This window comes from Borostomias antarcticus (assembly GCF_949987555.1).
Source record: "Borostomias antarcticus genome assembly, chromosome: 12".
Lineage (NCBI taxonomy): Eukaryota > Metazoa > Chordata > Actinopteri > Stomiiformes > Stomiidae > Borostomias > Borostomias antarcticus.
The window spans coordinates 18,132,847-18,156,438 of NC_140245.1; the positions used below are offsets into that span (position 1 = coordinate 18,132,847).

At 44.6% G+C, this 23,592-nt stretch overlaps 1 protein-coding gene and 1 long non-coding RNA gene across 10 annotated transcripts in view; one reads left to right on the forward strand and one right to left on the reverse strand.

The window, feature by feature from the left end:
- Window positions 1–23,592, forward strand: part of LOC311316061 — a 334,289-nt gene that overhangs the window by 116,975 nt on the left and 193,722 nt on the right. The gene's annotated exons all lie outside the window — the stretch shown is intronic.
- On the reverse strand, window positions 10,351–20,898 carry LOC311316275 (uncharacterized protein). Of its 9 annotated transcripts, none has more exons than XM_084447112.1 (16): window positions 20,774–20,898; window positions 20,160–20,265; window positions 19,018–19,157; window positions 18,713–18,775; window positions 18,223–18,329; window positions 15,737–15,911; window positions 15,455–15,540; window positions 14,867–15,323; window positions 14,403–14,504; window positions 13,727–13,869; window positions 13,475–13,618; window positions 13,193–13,348; window positions 12,658–12,814; window positions 11,701–11,867; window positions 11,452–11,585; window positions 10,351–10,538 (listed from the first exon to the last, which is right to left on the reverse strand). In XM_084447112.1, the coding sequence occupies exons 1-6, from the start codon at window positions 20,807–20,809 to the stop codon at window positions 15,806–15,808; spliced, it is 558 nt and encodes a 185-aa protein (XP_084303238.1). In that variant the 5' UTR covers window positions 20,810–20,898; the 3' UTR covers window positions 10,351–10,538; window positions 11,452–11,585; window positions 11,701–11,867; window positions 12,658–12,814; window positions 13,193–13,348; window positions 13,475–13,618; window positions 13,727–13,869; window positions 14,403–14,504; window positions 14,867–15,323; window positions 15,455–15,540; window positions 15,737–15,805. The 9 variants fall into 9 exon arrangements, with proteins under 9 accessions (XP_084303238.1, XP_084303241.1, XP_084303240.1 ...); XM_084447115.1 differs by adding an exon at window positions 12,205–12,453 and having other exon boundaries at window positions 14,867–15,540; XM_084447114.1 differs by having other exon boundaries at window positions 15,455–15,590.

Below are 23,592 nucleotides of genomic sequence, written 5' to 3' on the forward strand. Positions count from 1 at the left end.
GTGAGAGTTATCATCTGAAAGTGTTCCTGCCAGAGGTCAAGCTCACGTGGGTCATATACACAGAGGGTCTTGGACTGTCTCACAGGTGGTAGCTGATAAAAGTCTCCAACAGCTATGACTGACATACCTCCAAAGGGACTCTGGCTGCCTTTGATCTGCTTGAGTCTGACATCCACATAGGCAAAAAGGGGTTTTGACACCATGGACACTTCATCAATGACAAGGATTTCAGCATTTAAAAGTTCACATCTGACTTCATCCAATTTGTTACCAAGTCCTTGAAATGGAGGTTTTAGACTTCGCGGCAGCTTGAGAAGAGAGTGCAGTGTTGTACCTGATATATTAAAGGCTGCAGTTCCAGTGAAAGCAGTCAACAGGACAGTGGGGTTTGATATGTCAGCCTCCTCAGCACGTCTCGGCAGCTTGCACAGTATCTTAGATGCCTCTGAATAGATGCACTTGATGAGATGTGACTTTCCTGTTCCAGCACCACCATTTATGTAATAAAAAAACGGCTCTGGATTTAGGCAACAGACGCGCTTTATGCACCAGTCTCTAACTGCATAGAATACACATGCTTGTTTCTGATTGAGATTCTGATACATGTGGCGTAACAGTGTGGGGTCTATTGCAGGGGGCTCTCTGATGGCTCTGACTTCTGTTGCTGCAGCAGCCTGATTACTGTACTCTGGGACATTATCTTGTACATGTTCATGATCTGGCTCTCTTGCCTCCAGTTCTTCAATACACTCCAACCTCACTGCTTCGGATTCTGGCGCCAGATTACACCATTCATCAATCGCGCCTCTGTTCTGTTCAAACTCCTCCATTGCATTCTCAATTTCTTCACTGTTTTTCTCATATTTGTCTCTGTTTCGTTTGACAACGTGTGGGACATACTCTCCATAGTTAGAACCTGGTAGTTGAACCCAGCCACCATTGTAGAATGACTCATACGTGGGTAAAGACGGTCTTTTCAGTTCCTGGTCTGATCGGTGAGGAATGTACAGTTTCAGTAATGTGCCATAATACTTCTCGGGATATTTCTCCTGTGATGTGCGATAATATCTGATGATAGCGGGCTTGTCTGTGTTTCTCCTTTGAACAAATCCCATGTCATTCAGCAGGGGCAAAACATTTTTACCTTTTGTCTGTCGGCCATAAACAATTCTGCAAGTAGAGGCAAAATCAGCCAAGCACATCTCCTCAAACTCTGGTGTTTCAGGTCTGGCTTTGTATTTGTCTGTCAAAGACGTCGCCCACACATTGTCACTTTCTGATGTTGTGCTCTCTAGGTATGCCATGGGGCGACTCATTCTCAGTGGGTTGTCATCTGTTGGTATGAATATGACACCGCGCGAGCACTTCTTCATGTTAATTCCACATGCACGAGTCACACACTCCTGAGCACTGACCTCTCTCTTTTTGGAATAAGCCTGCATAATCTCCCTCATTTCATCACATTCATTGGCATACTCCCGGTTTCCTGAGTTCAGAATCAGTGTTTTAAGATACTCACTTACAGCGTTCTCACTTTTGCATATATATGTGCAAATGTAATGTATTAAACTGAAATAATTGAGTACAAACTGCACGTCAATGTTAGCGTCCCAAGCATCGAGTAGATAGGGGTTGTATCCATTTACCCAGCAGTCTTTTGGATCACGTTTCAGTACCAGTACGCTGGATTTGTTCATCATGTGCAGGTATCCCTCATAATCACAGAGTGTTAAGTTACATTGAGCCAGTAGCTGCTCTAAACTCAGGGAGGCGGCGGCAGGTTGATTCAACAGCAGGTTCAGTGGTCTAAGCTTTTCCTTAGCTGTTTCCAGTTCGACTGGATCATCTCCAGGTCTTGTTATCATTGTCTCTTTGGAGGGTGGTTTGGGAAATCCAAAACGGCATCCAGAGCCTAGACTTTTGAAACATGTCCTTGTGTGGTTTTTGCTGTGTATTTGCACTTCTGTTACTTTCTTATACAGTTCAGGTTGTGTATGTGGATCGGGTAGCTGGGCTGTGATGTATTTGGACACAAAATTACATACAGTCTGATCATCATCTTGCTCAAACACAGGTGCACCTTCTACCCATATGAGACAGTGTATGTGCGGGCTTCCTCTGTGTTGAAATTCCACGCGGTAAAAGAAGTCAACAACTTTGCCAAGGGGCTGCGCAGGAGACAAGATTAAATCTCTGTATAAGGCCTCAACACGTTTATCAAACATGCGCATTGTTGTCACAGGATTGCTTCTCAGTATGTCACACTTTGTGGACCAGTCAAGATCCTCAAAATTAACCTCCTCACCCTGCTGAGTTTTTATTGCCTCAATCACCTCAGGCCAACGCATTTCTGCTGCTGAAAATGTACAAAAGAATGTAGGACTTCCCAACTGTCTGATCATGGCAAAAAGATCTTTGGTTGTTTTTTCCCAGTAGGCTGGTGTTCCTCTCAGAGGCTGCATGAATCTGACTGCATCTTTATTTCTCACCAGTCTCTCAACCTCACGTCGGTCTTGTAACATTCCAGAAGTTATTTTGCGTCCATCTCTGGTGAAAGGTTTTCCTTTACGTAACTGTATTGTCATGCTGGAAGTGGCCAAATGTATTTCAGTCACAAACTGTGCAAAGAACAAATAGTTTGTATCTCTGGCAAACCGATTGTCGACACCGAAAAGCCTTGTTTTGAAATAACTACTGGGTGTTAATCTAATGGGTCTCTTTTCATCCAGTGTGTTTTGACCAGTGGGAAACTGAACAGGGAAAGACATGGCTTCTAGCTTAGGTGTTCTGAAAAAGCTGACTGGAGTATTCCTTTCTGCAGGGGCAACAGAGTAGATTCCTTCACTAAAACATAATATCTCCTCTGAAACATCACGTGGCTGAAGGCATGATTCTAGAGCAAGACCTCCATTAGGCATGTCACCCTCCTGTTCTGGATCATCTCTCTGCTCCTGAGGTTGACCGACATCACTAGGCAGCACGTCATTGTTTTGTTGCTCATTTTCAGGATCCTTTTCTGCCTCACGCAGTGCATTGCTCTCACACCTGTCAATTTCCATCAAATCAGCTTCATCATAATCATCGTCATCATCATCCTCATCATCATCATCATCGGGAAGTGTTGGATCACATAACTCAGCCTCATCTCTGATAGTTACATCCTCATACTGTGGGTGAATGTGTTTGAGTTTATGCAGCGCCTGCACTAGTTTAGACCAGGTAACAGTCTGGAACAGCTGATGACCTCTGTAACACAACCGTCTCTTCAGTTTTACTCTCATGACTTGAGACTCACTTCTCAGTCTGGGCAGAGCATTGACTGTCTCCTGTACCTCCGATGGGACACAAACAACGTTACCGCGGATTGCTCTCTGTCGGCCTTTGGGAAGAGGAATAATTTTTGCAAATGTAATGCATTTGGCTATGAGATGTCTCTCCAGTATGTTGAGATCAGACAGTTCGGGAGGGATGTCGGCGAGCTCTAACTTGTTTGCCACAGCGAGGGTTGGCATGGTTCCATTCTTTAGATGATTATGGCAGGTGTAACAAATCCACTCTCTCCTTCTCTCATCAGGCACCTTGCACTGTTGTTCATTCCTGCAGTCAACATGACACACATGGACATACTTTCCTGTCAGGCATGCTGCAACCACGGCTGGATTTTTGATGTAATATGACCTTGTGCAGGGTCGTACCTGGTTTGGAAATGATGCCTTATGACAGACAGTGCACACATAAGTGGGGCCGGCCTTTATTTTTGATCTGAAAAGAGATATGGCCTCTTTGATCACAGGGTTGTCACTCTCACGTGTTTGTCCACAGTTTATCCATCTGTATTTCCTTCTTATTTTCGCTGCACATTTCATGTTGCTCCTAAATGCAAGATTGTTCTTATATCTGTCTTGCATTCTCTGTCTCATTAGTTGTCTGTGTCTCACCCTGAATTCTTGGTCATGTGCATACCGCTGAGTGATATAAGATCGCTGCCTCTGCCTAAAGTCAATATTGTTTTTGTATCTGTTGATAATAAACTGTTTTTGTCTGTGTTTGAACTCTACGTTGTTTCTGTATCTGTTGATAATACTTTTTTTTTTTTTCTGCCTGTACTCAGCATTTTCTTTATAACGGGTTGTTAAATTATTTCTTTTCTTTTGTCGTAATTCAGAATTGATACGACAGTGGTTGGTAAAGTACTTTAGCTTTCCTTTTCTGAGTTCTTCATTTGAAGCATACTCTGCCCTTTCTTTCCTTTTCTGATTCTCCTTTCTTTGTGATGGCTTTTCAGTGAGCAATAGTCTCCTCTTAAATTTTCTACTTTGCTGCGTATTAAGTTTTGACAGTTTACGGGAGATGTCATCACTGGCGAGAGTATTTATTAGTGGAACAGATGAGTTTGATTCATGTCTCGTAAATGATATAGGTCTACAAGTGATGTTAGTGGACATTCCCTGTAATATGTTGTCAGAGACATCGGTGGCATCAGTGTTCATCACTGTCGTTGCTGCAGTTGAGTTTGACTCACTTTGAGGAGCATCAGGTGATGTGACAGAATTTAAGCTTGATGGCTCTGGTTCAATTTCCATATCAGTGGATAATACTTCACATACATCAGTGACAACAGTGTTTACCTTTGGAGCGCTCAGGCTTGACTCATTTTGAAGAGCAGTTGATACAGCAGCAGTGTGAGTTGTAGGCCGACTCTCTGTGTCTGGGATGGCATCGTTCAGGTTGACTGTGTTCACATTGTAAAACTCCACAGGCTTCAACTCATAGTTACAGGAGGACTGTGTGCCCAAAATCTTGTGATACTTTAGGAGCCTGTCAATCATATCACTGAGATGTGTGAATGTCAGCATGACAGCAGTACCACGAGTGTGTGATCCCGGGAGTGGGGGCAAACCATCAGCTGTTCTGGAGTGGGGGTCGAAGAAACCATATCTGCCTGTCCTGGTTCTGAATACAGCAATACATAACCCTGTCATCAACAGCAATGCATACTGCACATCTGATAACAAGCAGCTCAATCCTGCCTCTAGGTCCAGAAAGCCATCTACAGCTCCAGGTAGAGGGTCTCCTAATGTGCCATATCTGGAAAGGTGTTCCATGTTCACATGGTGTGTAAACCTGCGTGCTGGGGCTTCATGGGGTAGCTCGTCAGTAGTCAAAAAGATGTGCTGAGGAAACCTTTTCCTGGCCTGTTGATACATAACGTCACCCTTATCCAAAACGAGGTCGAGGTCTGCTCTGGTGATGTTTTCATTCTCATTAAGAAACACAAGAAACGTTAGTGAGTTGCAAGTACACTGCGTATTTCTGAATTTGCCGTATCTAGGAGAATCCTGGCTGCGGGATGCACAGACATGTTTTACAGAAGGCTGATCTCCCAGGTTTACAGAGTCTGCATGAGAAGGTGCTGCTACACACGGATCACGTCCCCTCGTTACAGTGTCTGTGTACGATACCTGTGGTTGACATGGCACATCACTTCGACCTTTGTGGTTTACCTGGTACGCATGAGATGGCCCTGGTACACACGGATCATCACTGTGAAGTACTCTCTTGACAATGTCTGCATAAGATACCTGTTGTACACACGATGCATTACGTAGACCTCCCTGTGTTGCACTCTGAGCACGAGACACTGCAGACACCTTGACCTCTCCAGGGCTCTGAGGACCAGCACATTCTTCCTGTTCAGTTGTTTCACAGTGAAGCTCAGACGACCGTTGACAGCGCAATCTTGCAGCTTGGGACCTCTTACACTTCTTCGGCATTGTTGTTTTCCAAAGCCACAAATCAATTCGAGTTCCTTGTTGGTTTATTTATTTTATTAAAGTATCTCAACGCAGAACAAAAACTTAGCTAATACAAATTAAATAAATTATACTAAACAAATTAACTTTAAATTAGATTAATTCTACTAAACAAATGTACTTAATATAGATCTGGGACAATCAGTAATAAAATGTACTTTTCAAATATATCAAAGCAACATATTTAGTATTACTTTGACTTAAATGCAAATGCTGTGCAAATACAATTCAATGCTGATATCTAAACAATGTAGTTGTAAATCTATTGCTATTCGGGTTGAAAATAAATCACTCAAAACTCTGCTTCAGTATAGAACAGAACAGGATAGATGAGAGAAAGAGGCTTGTAATGAAATGCTTTTGATCAGAAATGCTTTTAAATAGAATGCTAGTAAAACAGATGCTGAGATATATGCCGTGAAGAGGTTGCTGAAAAATTGTCTGTGAAGAAGGGTTCTTGTAAATGGGTTCTGTGAAGAAGGGCTCTGGTAAATGCCAGAACCATATGGGTTCTGGTAAATGGTCTGTAATGGAAAATGCTTGGAATTGCTGTAAATGCTTGGAATTGCTGTAAATGCTTGGAATTGCTGTAAATGCTTGGAATTGCTGTAAATGCTTGGAATTGCGTGTAACAAAAGAGAGAGCGGGACAGAGAGAGAGAGATAAAGATTGAATGCTTGTTAAGTAGATTGCTTGTAAAAAAAAGAGAGAGCGGGATAGAGAGAGAGAGAGAAAGATAGAATGCTTTTGAAGTAGAAAGCTTTGATAAAAGCTGTTTTGGTGGCAGTAGCAGTGGAACACCTGTAAGACAAAGAAAAAATGGTGTTGAGGCTTTTAAGTTTCAGCAGTCTTCCCTTTAAAATGCATGTACTGCTAAGCTAGCAAATATTATGCCAAACTGCTTGTATATTATGTTTTATTGTATTTTATTTCCAAATCCAGGACACATCACACACATCAAGTGTTATCGTTTCAGCTTTAGAAGTGGTGAATGTTAACAAATATGGGTTGCCTTGGGTACAGAATAACATGTCAATTCTTAAAATCAGTGGCATCCCCATATGTCAGTGTCAATAATTTCACTTGGGTAGAACAATTAATTGTTTATGCTGTGCCAGCGCTGGAGAAAGGTCTGGCTGGGGAAACACACTTTCTTTAAAGCGCTTGATCACAATTGAAAAAGCCCCAGATGGGGTAAGGTGTCTTGCTCAATGTGGACAGTCGGAGCTGGGATTCGAACCACTGAACGACCCACTCTACCAACTGAGCTACAGCCGCCCTGCACCCCCCCATGGTAATGGTAATGAGTGCAGTGTGACTTACTGATGCGGGTAGGCTATCCAACAAGTTGAACCAACAAGTTGCTCTGTGAAGAGAGATGAACAATTAGATACACAATATGTAGCCCAGAGGTTTTCAAAGTGTAAGGCCACATCAATTAGGCCTATTTAGACATTAGATCAACAGAGTGGTGAAGTCTGATGCCATTATGTGTTTAACAGAAACTACCAGACTGCAGTTAAAAGACATCATTAAAGACATCTAGAAAGTTGCATTTCCAAAATGACGACATCACCTCCCCACTCTCCAGGTCGTACCCACAACTGTATAATCAAAATACATCTCCCACATTGGTTAACTTACCTGAGTCACTATCAAATCTATGGAGAAAGAGAAAAGAGGTAACAAAAAAGTACACTGGTTAGCACAAATAGTACAATACATTGAAATGCCTTATCCAATCCATTAATATCTTATTTATAATTAGGGAGTGTTTTATTCTCTCCATAAGGAGGCGCTAGCCTTTATGTTCATTGTGGGACTATGAGAAGCTCCAATCAACTTCATAGTTCAGCGCACGCGCACACACACACACAAACACACACATAAACACACACACACACACAAACAAACACATAAAACACATCTCAATGGCTAAACATGGTTAAATGTAAAAATACATTTGCAAACATTCAACATCTAAAAGCATTGATTTCATTGTAACTCATTTCATGTTCATGCATTGGAATGAACAGTTTAGAACAGTTTTAGACTTGAACAGTGACAATGAACAGTTTTATATATAAACACCCTAGTGTTATGCTTGCAAACTGAACGCAAAGGTTTTGCAATATTTCACACATGCCAATAGGTGTGACAGACTGTTCCTACATACAGAAAAGTACACTCAACCAATCAGGTGACTGAGGGGAGCGCTTCAGTTAGGCTTCTAGAGTCTGGGAAGAAACCATGATACTGAGACAGCTACAGACCAGCGCTGGGCCAGCCTGATACTGAGACAGCTACAGACCAGCGCTGGGCCAGCCTGATACTGAGACAGCTACAGACCAGCACTGGGCCAGCCTGATACTGAGACAGCTACAGACCAGCGCTGGGCCAGCCTGATACTGAGACAGCTACAGACCAGCGCTGGGCCAGCCTGATACTGAGACAGCTACAGACCAGCGCTGGGCCAGCCTGATACTGAGACAGCTACAGACCAGCGCTGGGCCAGCCTGATACTGAGACAGCTACAGACCAGCGCTGGGCCAGCCTGATACTGAGACAGCTACAGACCAGCGCTAGGCCAGCCTGATACTGAGACAGCTACAGACCAGCGCTGGGCCAGCCTGATACTGAGACAGCTACAGACCAGCGCTGGGCCAGCCTGATACTGAGACAGCTACAGACCAGCGCTGGGCCAGCCTGATACTGAGACAGCTACAGACCAGCGCTAGGCCAGCCTGATACTGAGACAGCTACAGACCAGCGCTGGGCCAGCCTGATACTGAGACAGCTACAGACCAGCCTGATAGTGAGACAGCTACAGACCAGCATGATACTGAGACAGCTACAGACCAGCCTGATACTGAGACAGCTACAGACCAGGGCTGCGTTTCCCAGATTCGCCGAACTTCTCCGCGCTACGACGCTTCTCAAGGTATACCTTGCCGAAGGGACAGTTTTTCCTACGAGTGTTTCCCAGACTATCCCTTAGTGGGCGCCTGAAGATACATCGTTAGGTCCATCCCAAGATACATCAGCTGAATCCCAATCTGAGTGCGCAAACCGCACTTGCGGCCCCTCGCACTTGTGGCCTGAGCACTTAATTGACGTCAGCTGGAAGGGCCAGAGGGTGCAGGGCTGTGAATTAAATGGGACAGCACTTCTAGTTTCGCTCAATGCCCCTCCCACTTCGTTTATCGTTAGAGGAGCTGTCCCTGGGCGCGGTGCTGAAAAAAGAATGAATCGATGCCGCACACATCGATGGCCATTCGTAAAGTCACAGAAATGACGTGCCAAAATAATACGTGCTGTCTTAATTATTTTATTTCAGTCTAAATATTACCAAAAAGGAAGCTATGCCTCCGAAAGCTCATCTGCTAATGTATTTAAGAGTCAAAGCGATACCTCGTGATAGTCCCAATTCATACATCAAATTACATTACATCAAATAAAATATCCAAGAAAGAGCATGGATCGGATCGGGACATATAAGCCCCGTCGAGGATGTCTTGAAAGGCCAGGAAAAAATACTTTAATGATGATAGGCAATGATTATAGCAAAATGACCACTGATTTAGTTATCATACAAACAAAGATATAATGCCCATATAAATTGCCCCTGTGGCATTAGCATTCCCACGTTAGAATTCGCGCGGATACGATGACTAATTGAATCTATCAGGCACCGGTGTTGGCACGTCAGTGCTATCGTATCGTTTACGTTAGCATTAGATGGCTAGCGTTAAAACAATGGTCGACAAAAAAACACATTTTAACTTGGGCAGAATTAACTTACAAAGTGAGTTAACGATATTTTACCAATAATTTGCATATTGATAACATTGACATGGTTTAGCTATGATGTATTAGCTAGCCAACTGTCTTAACATTACTAACATCAACTTACCTTCGATTTAAAGGTGACGGAATGAGCTGTTGCCAGGGCAGCTGTTGCCAGGGCAGCTTGACAACACAGCGTGCACACGCGCGTCTCTGTACTTCATTCAAATCTGGTCTAAACAAGGTTATAGTTCACATTTTACATTCAATTGTTGCAGCAGTAGACCCACTTGGATATGTATATTGAACTTAATGTCTTCTGGCCTCCGTTATGGTGAATAATGCACTTCTAGTTAGCCTACAGTCATTATTATAACATTTGAAAGATCTAACTACAGTTACAGTTACATGGTGCAAGGACACCATTATGCACAGGCAATATTGACCTCAGGCTATTGCAAACCCTGCATGAGATGTAATCAGACAGTGAGGATCCTGGTCTTGAAATGCTTAGTGTACAGTGAATTTGAAAACTCACATGGCTTTATTCTCTCCCAAAACGTTTTCGCCATTAACAAATGAGAACAGATAGATAGATACTTTAATAATTCCAGTGTGGGGAAATTGGGTGTTTCAGCAGCGGAAAAGTATGGGGGAAAAACGTGTCAAAATCAACTAGGCTACTGTACTTGGAGGACATCACAGTTGAATAATGCCAAAGACAACTCAAACAGAAGTCTCAATAGGTTTGTAACTTTAATGAGCACGTGCACACACACAGCCCAGAGCCGCAATCATCTCCATGGTGTAGGCCAGGCCCATGTGACTGGAGCTGACAGAGTGGCAACAGTCGATCTGCTTCCTCCTCTATGTGCAGGTCTGGTTTGACCAGGACCAGCCTCCAGCCACACACTGGGTCTATGGAGATCTCCTCATAGACTGGAGGGAGGGAGGGAGGTGAGAGACAGAGAAAAATATATTAAAAAATATTTTTTTTTAAAATACATCAAATATGAACACAAACGCACACCAACACAAAGACAATCACTTCTGGATGTAGATGAGAATGTTAGATCCACTTCCAGACACTCTAATAACGCTGTCGTTTGCCAGGCTCATACTACAGGATATTTGGGCCGATTCAACCCCTATTCATCCCTCCCGACAATCGGAGGAGAAATCTGGTCTGGAACGTTTGTTGGAACCGATGTTCGGCCCAGATGATCTTGTAATATTAAGGGTGTTACAGACCCAATCTTGAACCTCCCGATCGGCTCACAGACCCCTAAACATGTTTGATATGTAGATTATTACGTCACTACATTACAAGCAAGACGGCAGTGGTTTGTTGCTCCCTCGGGCACGATAATATCCTGTAATGTGTGATGAATATCTGTTAAGATTATCCTTATGTGTGTAATGCAACCCGATTTAGAAATCGGTGCAGACCTTTAAAATCCTGTAGTGCGAGCCTGGGATTATTGTGATGAATCGAGAGTGAGACATGCAGATCAGACCATCATGTACTGAATGTTTTAGCCATTTGCTGTCCTCGTCCACACACACACACACTCTCTCTCTCTCTCCCTCTCACTGGCACAACAGCCAGGATCCTCCCTCTTAAGCACCTACTGCATTTTTAGTTTGCTATTCTTCACTTTGCTTTCAGCACTAGATTATGCTCCAAGTCTCTTGTATTAAAAAATGAGATGCACTTGTGAGTTCTGGCAATTAGTAGTACACTGACCTTTCCTATGTTAAATGTGATTATAGTAAGTCACTTTGGATAAAAGTGTCAGCTAAATGACTGTAATGTAGTTAAGAGTGCGTGTGTGTGTGTGCGTGGCGTTACCTGCATGCGGTTCATGGACTCTGAGCTGGTCCAGCTGGTTGGCAGAGCTGAGCGCCTCAAGGCGGATGTTGTCAGCTTCATCTTCTTCTCCTGAGCTCGCTGTATCACTGTCTCCGCTTCGTCAGTCCGACAGCCTGTGCAGACAGACACGCACAGTTCCAACTCATCAGGCAGATACACTATCAAACATGAATGAACCAATACAGGTCATCAGAACTCAAAAACATCATGATGAGGGGCAGTCCATACAGTGAGTTGGAGTGTGTGCTCCTTAGCATGTGGCTGGAGGGAGTGGATCTGTTGTGGGAGAGTTTGAGGGAGGAGGGCAGGGAGGAGTCAGTATTCTCCTCAATGTTGGAGTTGGAGGAGGCAGAATTGGGATACTTATTCTTGCTGAATAAGAAGGAGCTCTGCATCTGTGGAAGACAAATACATACAGGATGTGTAAGGAGGAATACGCTCCCAAAATGAAACCGCAGAGTAAGAGGCATGGGAAGCGAGGGAGAGTGGAGGAGAAGATCTATGAAAAATTGCAAGTGAGAGCTAGTCAGTCACTAAGAGAGAAGAGAGCGAGGTGAAGAGAGAACACTAGGGAGACGGTGACTTGAGCATGTGCTCTAAACGCAAACGCTTAAGGATGTAGTGCGAGTATATACAATTATTACTACTAAGTGATATAGAGGGTGTCAGTATGCATTCTTTCAGAGCGTTCTGGAGACTGCTATACATGCAGATGAGATGCTCATGACTTACTCGGACGGTTTGGCTCCACTGGGTCCTTTAGCATCAACTATCAGACGCTAAGGAAAATAATCTATTGTAATTAATAACAGTGGCTCCACTGCAGCCGTTGCGTTTGATGCCTGCGTCCGACATTAAGAGAATCTACTAGGTTCATTTCTTGATTTTTGATGGACGCTGACTGTTGACGCTGACGGACGCAGTGGAGCCAAGGGGTTAGAAGGCGTGTCTGGTGAAGCACAGCTGGCAAGGTCTGAACTCCTGTGTGAAGGAACAGACAAGGTCAGGCAGAGTCATGCAGGGTGTCGAGGGAAGACAGGTTGCAGCCAATCACCTTCTCAGACACAAAAACACATTATCTTGTCTTAGTGGAGCTGCTGTCATTAATTACAATGGATTCATTTCCTTAGCATCTGATGGTTGACACTGACGGATGCAGTGGAGCCAAGGGATTAGATTGCCTACCTGTTATTTTAAGAGTTGTTCACAGGCCTTTTTGGTCGATACAATATCGTACACAGACAGGTGCTGCTTCTGAAGAGTCCAGCTGCTCAAGGGCTGCACTGACTTCAAAATGGCATCACATTGTTCCTAATTACAATTCAGATGGTCTCTGGTTCTGCTGTAGGAGAAACAGATATGGGAAGAATATGCACACTGTATGTTATAACTGAGCCGACTCAGGTGTAGAGGAAAGGGTAAGCACCTGAGCAAGTAATCACACCAGTATTATTGATCTGATATAACATGTTGTTCAGCTAAAAGCAGTCGGAGGCATTATCATCACATAGGTATTTGCTACGCTCTGAATCAACAAATGGCATGGCACAGCCCAACTAGCACTCTCAGACACTCGTAACCAAATCATTGATTCTAATTTGGTTTTGTCACATAGCTCATAACGCACGTGTCAGCGCTGTTGCTTGATGGGTGAGTTGTGTACATGCTATTGCTATAATAAATAATCCTGGGGGGGGGGGCATGTGGTTATGTTACATACCTACTAGATATTCTATATACACTAGATGTTCTAGATAGTCCATTGCCTGGGTGGCTGGGGTCTTTCAAGATCCTGTTGGCCTTGGTCTTGTATCTTAAATGGTTGATGTAGATGTCCTCAAGGTATGTTCCCCCCAAAGGTACGTTCAGCTGATCTCTGTAGATAGATAGATAGATAGATAGATACAGGTGAGGTTAACGCTGTGCTGGGACAGTCCAGGGCTGAGTTTCCCCAGAGGCATCCAAGCGCTACGTTCATCGTAAGCTACGGCGTTCTTCTTACCGCTTAGTGCCTCTGGGAAACTCAGCCCAGGGCCAGAGGTGTGTGTGGTGCAGAGGTGAGGAAGAGATAGCGGCCCGGGACTGGGACTGGCTGCAGCCCTGACTCTCCAGCTTCAGACGGTCGTTCTGCCTTCAGCCTCTCCATCTGTCCCAGGGGGAACACAGCTGTTAGTCAACACCATAGCTCAGAAGACGTGTGTATGTGTGCGTGTGATCGTGTTACCTGTGTGTGCCTGTGTGTGTGTGGTGTTACCTCTGTGCGGTTCATGGACTCTGAGCTGGTCCAGCTGGTGGGCAGAGCTGAGCGCCTCAAGGCGGATGTTGTCTGCTTCATCTCAGTCTCCCCAAGCTCGCTGCATCACCGTGTCTGCTTCACCATCCAAACAGTCCGACAGCCTGTGCAGACAAGTTAGAACATACTCTGGGTGGATACACTTATCAAACATGAATACACAAAACACCAGTCTTTAGGACTCAACATCACGATGAGGGGCAGTCCGTCAAGTGAGTTGGAGTGTAAGCATGCAGAAGAGCAGAGCATCACAGCTACTAGTTAATAAACTCCAACACAGGAATCAGTGGTGCTGGGTGAGAAGCTACGGTGTGGTAAAATCACTTTACTGAGTCACATTGATTGTGATTAGGACCAGCAGACATTAACACACACTGGGTAGAGTGTGCAAAGGTGTATTAGCCGGGTATTCATCTTCATACAAGCTATTCAACTACTACTGAACTAAAAGATGCCATCAGTACCAAGAATGATATCTTGACTGCCGTTTGAGACAGCATTGTTACCGCACGTGATTTTAGCCTCATCATCTTGCCTTTGTTTTTTGTTTATTTTATATATTGTACAGCACTTTGGTGCAACTTCTGTTGATTTTAAACGTGCTTTATAAATAAAGCTGACCTTGACCATCACTCACCTCCACCTCAAACACTGGAATGAACACCAGGGTGTCTCTATCATTGACGGGCTGTTCGCCTAGCTTCACCGCGTAGTTCCGCAACAGGTATGCTTTTCCACTCTGAAAAGCAAGGAATACAAATGAAGAGGGAGTAGCGCCAACTACAATAGTTAACAAATATTAACCAGCTCTGTTAAGAGTAAAATATTGATTCCGTTTTTCTTTGAATAATATTAATCATTTGAATACGGATTCTGGTGGCCTGTCGGATGACAATAATTAGTGTGAGTACTACAAGTCAAGTATGATCACAAACACTTGTCATTTGTGAACCAGTGCCTACAAGAGTGACCTTAATGCTGAGCAAAACGATCAATACACTGTGGCTTTGAAATGGGTTAGACTATACACTATAATGCTGGTAAGATCATGTTAACTGAAGCTGAGGTGGGCGTCAGGTGGCGACATGCTGGTGTTCTTGCCTTCTGAGTCGATATTGATGGCGTCACCGTCTCTGGCCACCGAAAACACATTGTAGTCACCGCCTCTGGCCACTGAAAACACGTTGTCGTCCTGCGTAAGGATGGTTAGACTTGGCCCTTCCTCATCCATCACTAACCACATTCAGAGCCTGACCCTCTATGGCCGTGTGCTCCTACAGGAAGACAGTCAAGCGTTTGTGCATGCATGTCTGTGGATCAGCGTTAGAAGCGCCACAACTATAACTTGGGACGTGAACTAACCACCACCCGTCCGTCCAGTGAGATAGCCCAGCCTACCACTCATTTACCATAAGAATTTACCCCACGTTTGGTGAACATGGTGCTCAGCACTGCAGTGCAAGTATATGGTCCACTGCCCCCCTTAAGATACACCAAGTGAACCATGTCACCCAGGGCGATGGCGTAACTCCACAGGGAGATCACCCCTATTGGCATTCTGGAAATAAAAATAATTTGACAGTCAGACATTACACACCAATGTGACAAGTCAGAGCAACATACTGGTGAGAGAGAGTGTGTGTGTGTGTAATGTTTATGCTGTGAGAGGTTGGCGGTGTGTGAACTCACGTGAGAGCATGGGTGTAGTTGAAGCTGGGAGTGACCCCCAGGAACCCCAGAATTCCCTCCATCACCATGGCAGGGTCAGCGTGAAGCTGGGAGCCATCCACAATGTGCGATTGGACATACCACACAAATCACAACACTGGACTACTTATAATACTGAATATGATGCAAGGTACTAAAGGTGCCAGCATGGGGGTCCCAGCACAGACATGACACACGGAAACATTTAGCAATTTGTGGCAGGGCTGAGTAACTAACTGTAGTTCTAATAGAGACATGGCATACCTGGTTGGGTTGGTAGTGGCGAAGCCAGCACTCCAGGTGAATGACTGACCCAGGTCTAAGGCAGCATTTCTACAGCATGAGTAGGTCTCGTGGGGAGGTCGGCCCTGCCGCCAAAACCCGTTTAAACGTGTGGTTGATGGCCGACGACCATAGGGTCCTGGTGAGCTTGCCGGTGCTACAGTGGGCACACAAAAGGTTAAAGGTGACACTCAAGTCAAGAGTTATTACACGCTGGGTTTTGCGACTTTCCCTTAATTCAGCAAAGCATCTTCCACACCCAGTCAGCCCCCTGCTGTAGCCTGTATATCGATGACAGACTGACACAGACAGACAAGATTTCCTCTCTGGCCCTCTCCCCTCTACACACATTCCCCCTCTTCAATGTGAGCCTATATGAACCTACCAAGTGAGATGTAATGGACTTGCATTACACAAGGATTCAGAAAGAGAGTCATGAGCCAAATCCGAATCAAAAGAGTCATTTGATGAGTCATTTGATGAGCTGAGTTATTGTGTGAGCTGACTAGCAACAGACTGAATTGAATCGTCCAATCACCTACCAATGAAAATGTGAACACAGGGAAACCATCCAATCACCTTGGACAGACATTAATAAAATAATGTTTTAAGGGATTGAGTCAGTCTGAAGAACCTCCTGGAGAAAGTAAGTAACTTGGGTTATAGCAGAGAGTTACCACTCTTTGTTAGCTAGCTATAATTTATAATAATTGGAATTTGACCAACAAAACTTGAGTAAATTATAAAGTTATGTATTTCACAAGTGCCATATGAATCACTTTAACAATTAATTTTCTTAACATTGACTGACTAGCTAGCTCACAGACGCCAACATAGCTAAAGCTCGCCAACAAACTGATGTTGAGTGAGACAACGTTAGCTAGATTAGTGTTACATTATCCACATTAGAGTTACAGCATTAAGTACATGGTTAAAATCCATGTTAAGGTTATTTCTAGCAAAAAATAGTCGTATTTTTGATGAATATAGCTAACGTTTAAGGAGACATAAAAGGCTCGAGAGATTTCATATTTCCCGGGCAAAGCACATCAGTCCTATAGACATACGAATGATTGGTACAGTACTCGTCAGTACTCATCTTTGTTAGCTAGCTATAATTTATCATATTATAATTGTAATTTGATTACAAAACCTAAGTAAATTAAATGTTATGTATTTCACAAGTACCATATGATTCGCTTTAACAGCGAGTTGAGAAACATTGACTGACTAACTAGCTCAGAGCTAGAGCTCGCTCGAGACATTAAATGCTCGAGACATTTCATATTTCCCGGGCATAGCACATCAGTCCCACAGACGATACACATACGAATGGTCTCCATCTATAGCTTAGACAGGGGTTTGCTCAACTAAAGTTGAATAAATAGCAAACATGTAAGCACAGTAACACTTGTCCACTATTCTTACGGTGTCCCATCGACCGCCTCACAATCTCGGCGGCCATATAGATACGCGCGCTATTGATGATTGATAAATGGTGATTCCTCTCCCTGTCATCAGAACCCTTCAAACAAGAACCAGGAGTGTTAGGGGAGGTCTTTGACATGCTGAACCTCAAGGTAACTACTGCTGAATACCAAACTGTTCATTTTGATAGCCTATGTTTAAAAAGTGCAATGCAGTAAGGTAATTAAACAAACATCACAATTTCTCAATCATGTTACCTACAGTCGTGGATCTACTTACTGCCACTGATTGAACACATACAGTGCCTGTTATGTCTCACATCTGTCCTGTTTACTACTGCTTTATAATTACATCCTTCACTGGATCAATATTGAATATGAGTCTGAGGTTTGTTTGTCTGATTACATCAGGCCCAGTGCAGAGGACATCAACTGGGCTTTGTGTCAGACAAAAAACATTACTGCCACCAGCATTGAGGGTTAATCAAAGTCATTGACCACATTGTTTCCTCAGAAGACAGACATCTGGTGACTGATAACATACTCTTCACGAATGCACAGATGCTATACACAAGACTAGTTGGATAGAATAGTATAGTATTTTGTACTATATCTTCACTCTGTTGTATAGAATTGCATGGCTATGCCCATAACTTTAAGACCTGTTTGAAAGAACAGGTGTAGGTCTTTAATTACCTCATATTGATACATGTACTTCATTCTAAAGGCCATAGATGGCAAAGTCTATTGGCTGATGGTAGGTGGTATGTTGGCACCCGGTGTTCGGGTTGAGTTTCATGATGTTTATCCTCATTATAGCAGGGCAACACAATCATCTCAGCCCTGCACAGTGCCTTGCACAGAGATACAGTAGATTTACGCAACTACTACTACCAGAACACACACACCTTAAAGATTTGCTTTGATACACTAGTTTGAGTTAAAAGGCTTCACAAGAGCTAAATACTGTTTTTCTCTGATCTTAAAGCCATTCCCCCAACACACAGAACTGAATCAAGAAGCGATATTGTTGCAAGTGACCTCTTGTGTTCTGGTCCTAGATGAGTCCACCAACATCCCCATGACCTGGAACCTCCGGGCCTCCAGGACCAGGGGACGGCACTCCTTACAGTCCAGGACCAGCGAGCCTGAAATGGAATATATATTTTTTATAGTATAAAAGATATTAAAAATCTGAAAGAACGTGTACATGACATCCGTCACATAACATGTGTGGGCATTTGTAAAGCATAGAACATGCAATTCACTTACTGTGGCCGTGCACTACTAGTACATATATTATACAATGGGTCTGAGATGGGCTTAAAGGTGAACATGCTGATACTTAAATGGTTTTAAGTAGCTCAAAGTATGAAGGAGTTGACTGCTAAAAACGTACGGAAGATGACATCAAGGAAGACATTCAACATCAGTATACAGCCTTGTTGATACACAACAAGCAGCATTCATTTAACAATGCTATTTAATGTAAGGGAGGAGGATGGCATATCTGCACATTTATAGTCCTTACCTCTCCATGGTCAATGTCCATAGACTCCAAGTCAACGTCTATGCAACTCCGTTTCAGGTCAATCTCTGATGAGAAGGCGAGAGAGGGAGAGCAAAAGAAGTGGCATAAGAGATCTGTGTTAAAGCTAACAACTGAAAGAGGTATTGGAAGGTTGTAGAGAAGAGTGTGCGCTCTCACCTCACTCCTAAGTGTGTAAGTGATTGGAGGAGGGAACAAGACAGAAATAATAGAGCTGAAAATAGCTGTGTTGAGACAACTGAACCCTCAAGGGAGAGTGAAGCATGTGAAAAAAGAGCAAGACAAACAGTACTGACCTGCATTTTGACAGTGTTCTGATGGTTACATGCGCCAGAGTGGCATTCATGACGGTGGCGGACGCTGTCATTGTGTGATCTGTATAATCCAACAGCTTCTCCCCTAAAGCGTACTGGAAGGAGAGCAGCTACTAAACCACAAACATGGGACATGAAAGGTCATCATTATAAACGTTATCTTTATTTAATTTTACGCTGGCCTAAGACCCAGTGGGTGCTTTGACTTGTTCACTGGTAGATGCAAGCATGCCCAATATGGTGTGGTAAATACAGTCTTATTCAGTACGAGTGTGTAGTAATCCTCACTTGGTCCTTGCAAGCTACCTGGTCTCCAGTGTGTATGTGTTCATCTAAGTTCACATCGTCCACTATGCTTTATAAGCATTCTACTGTAGAATGAAGACGAGTATGTTCAGTCTGTGTAGTGACGAGGCAGTGTTTTCAAAACATCACAGCCAACACCCCTGATATCGTTGCTGTCAGTGAAAATCTTAGAGTTCATTCTGGAGGTCGGCCGTACCTTCAATTACAGCTTAAAGGAAGCTTTCTAACCAAGGTGCTAAAATACCAACATATAGACGAGAGCAGACCATATCACATCTAGGCTACATGTGTAGACTTAGACCCCGTTTACACCTTGCATTAAAATGCGTCTTGTATCGAGATTGTATCTAGATAATGATTTAGCCTGATTACATTTACACCTGGCATTAATATGCGTTTCGAGTATCATTCAACCCGATCCGTTCGAGATCCCACATGCACCCAACTGTGAAAACTGTCTTTAGACAACTCAGGGTCTGAGATGTTGGGACGGTGGCGTGGATAGTGGCGTGGTGGCGAGACTCCGCCCCCTCAGGTCAGAGGTTGTGGGGGGCAGGTCAGTGATTGCCAGGCCATCCCCATGCACCCCTCATTGGAGACCGTGTGTCTATAGCCCACCCCGGGCTGAGCAGTAGCTGTGGAGCTGTTGACCTTTACGAGAGCATGCTTGTGTCCCTAAATTCCAACTTAAGCTGCTCTAAATTCACTTCAATGTAAAGGCATGCCGGCTTGGCGAGCTGAGGAGTGGGAGATATGTGCAAGTAAACATTTCTTATTAAAGATAATGGGTCACTTTCTGAACAACTCACACTCCTCATCGTCATCATCCTCTTCATCTTCCTCTTTCGACTCCTCCTTGGCTTTGACCGTTCCTGTCTTCTTGTAGCTGAAGTGTGTCCCTCTCTTGTTCTGCATCTGTAAAGCACAACAGTTGCAGATTAAGTCAAACACAGAGGCTCCACAGTCAGTGGGACATAGGAGTAGCTATAATGGGCCATTTATTTATCCTCCATCAGCAGGCATCTGATCAAAGTGACACATTCAGTATTGTCCCTCCGACATTAAACAGCTAGCTAGTTAGCTTGCATGATACGTTCATTATTCAGTTAGCCTGCCTCTTGTGCAACGTTCACTTAGTTGCTAGCTAGCTACCGTTGGCTAACTTAGCCAGCTAGCATTTAAGTTCGCAAGGCAGTTTCAGCAGCTAATAACTAGCTAGCTAACTATCGAGAACGGGCATAATCGCTAAGCTGCCTTTGCTAGCTTCTGAGGACTGACCCTGGCTCAAGCTAGCCAGCTACTAGATATTCGATTGAACTTTTGGCTGTAGCTAGAGATCTAGATAGATCACTAGCTGACGTTGCTGTGTTCCCTCACACACACACAGTCCTTCTTCAACAGGGGATAGGTAACGTTAGCTTACCCCATCGCAAGGCAGAATGTAGAGCGTTATATCCATGGTTTCAACTTCGAACTGGATGTAAACAAAAGCGGCGTGCTGCTGTCATGTGTGAGAGATGTCGCCAGAAACTCCAGCAACAATAGCCACAAGCACTCGGCCAGCCCACGACTTGATGACTTATTTCTTCTCCTCTCAGTTTTTTGGCGGATCGCAAAACAACATAAGACGCATACCGCCACCTACATGCCGGAATGTGCAGCATCAGTTTGCCTGTCCACCGTGTCCCCAAATCCCAACTGACACAGCTATTCATTGACTTCAATGCAAAAACATGCCGGCTTCAGACAGCTCTCTCTCAAAAATTATAAAGGCTACAGCTTAGCTATTGACACCGTAGGAATCCTGAGAACTAATCAGAATCAAGCATTTCAAAGTAATACCAATATATAAGTAATAATAATGAATTAAATGTTTATTAGCATGTGGATATAATGAAGAGACACGATTTAAGTTAAGAACAGTTTTAATATAAAGATTATGCTGACACCATCAAGTTCTTAAAAGAACTCCAGCACAGAAGAGAAAATCCGTGGGGCATAGGCAGCACACTGGATTCTGCTGGAAGACGTTTTGGACAGCCTGCAGGAAAAAGAAATGGTGAAAAAGACAAACATGTCTATGGCGCAATTAATGAATTGGTGGCAGGGCAACGTCGTAGGGCATCATACCAGGGTATGCACCAAATAGTGTAGCACCCTGGACCCGGGATATGTTTATGCCCCAGTGAGTTGAAGTATTGGAAACCAATAGTAAATGATTAGAACACTTTCTGTAGAAGTTGGCCCTTGATCCCAGTTTGTCGCTAGACTGGGCTGCAATTCATACCTCCATCTTGTGCCTTAAAATTGATTAAAATTGATTGATGACTACTTGGGATAAATCACCAAGATGTAATTATAAATGCTTGTCAGTGCATTTTTCATATCTTCAAAATATCTCTTACCTTCACCATGACGTATCTCTGATGTCCATGTAGCCAGGCCAGAGCTGAACTGTGGCAGCTCTTGGAAGTAGCTGTAAGGGGCTGGGTTGGTGAGGAAGCAGGCGCACAGGTCTGGGGGGAAAGGTTAATGCCTTGCCAGGTGTTACATACTCAGGCAGGTATAAACAAGGCTGGTGAGGACACCTAGAAGAGGAAGCAGGCAGGCGGCACAGCTACCAGTTCTGGAAGGACAGAGGAAAGAGTGTTACAGTACGACCATAGCAAGCAAGGTAAGGCTAGCACTATAAACGCAAACTCTGATGAGTAGGCTAAATTGGCTAAGGACTTGCCACAATCATGTAGAGTATGGGAAGATCTGGTGACGAATGAAGGGAAGACCAGGATTCTTGCAGCAGTGGAGATTGGATAGAAGTCAGTTGCGCCGCTACGTCACTGATGAATGGGTATTGGGGTGATGTGCTGCACCTGCTCTGAGGTGCTGGACGCTTTGGGCTGTTATCCGTTGAGGTAGGCAGGGAGTAGGCTAATTTGAAATGTCTTACTGGACCTTGAAATGTCCTGTCCAACTTGTCCTCCAAGAGCCCTGTTCACAACCCCACCTTGCCATGACACTGTTACCATGGTACTAGAACTGAGCAGTTTAAAACACTGTAAAGGTAGAACTTAAGAAGACTGATGGTATAACTAAGTACAATTGAGTGGATTACTATGTATTAACACAGGTACTATGGTAAAGGTAGAACTGATCAGTTTAAATCACTGTAGTGGTTGAACTTATTTGTGTAAAAACACTGAAGGTAGAACTATACTGTATAACAACAGGTACTATGGTAAAGGTAGAACTGATCAGTTTAAATCACTGTAAAGGTAAACGAACTATGTACAGCTGAATGAGGTAAAAGAACTATATACAACTGAATGAGGTAAAATAACTATGTACAACTGAACTAAGTTGTGGGGCAGGAGGGCGAGGCGCTGTGACCCCAGCGTCCGTGCCGCCGTCCGGGCAAAGGGTAGGGTGGGGGTGGGGCAGGAGGGCGAGGCGCTGTGACCCCAGCGTCCGTGCCGCCGTCCGGGCAAAGGGTAGGGTGGGGGTGGGGCAGGAGGGCGAGGCGCTGTGACCCCAGCGTCCGTGCCGCCGTCCGGGCAAAGGGTAGGGTGGGGGTGGGGCAGGAGGGCGAGGCGCTGTAACCCCAGCGTCCGTGCCGCCGTCCGGGCAAAGGGTAGGGTGGGGGTGGGGCAGGAGGGCGAGGCGCTGTGACCCCAGCGTCCGTGCCGCCGTCCGGGCAAAGGGTAGGGTGGGGGTGGGGCAGGAGGGCGAGGCGCTGTAACCCCAGCGTCCGTGCCGCCGTCCGGGCAAAGGGTAGGGTGGGGGTGGGGCAGGAGGGCGAGGCGCTGTGACCCCAGCGTCCGTGCCGCCGTCCGGGCAAAGGGTAGGGTGGGGGTGGGGCAGGAGGGCGAGGCGCTGTGACCCCAGCGTCCGTGCCGCCGTCCGGGCAAAGGGTAGGGTGGGGGTGGGGCAGGAGTGATACACTGTAAAGGTCCTCGACCTTTACTCCTCCCTTCGCAATGACACGATTGTGTCTCCCCTGACCTCTCCCTGGACCGGGAAGGGGGCATAGGGAAGCTCCTTCCCCACCACCTTCTCCCACAAGTCCCTGGCCACCTTTAGTTCCTCGTCGGTAGAGAGGAGAATGGACAGGGTGTCCCCGTCCCCTTCACAGCCCCACACCGCAAACTCTCTCTCCAATATTTGTTCAATGTCCTGCAGCACCAAAAAACAAACATATGTTCAGTGTACAGACATTATTAAATGTATATTAATTATTTTCAAGTA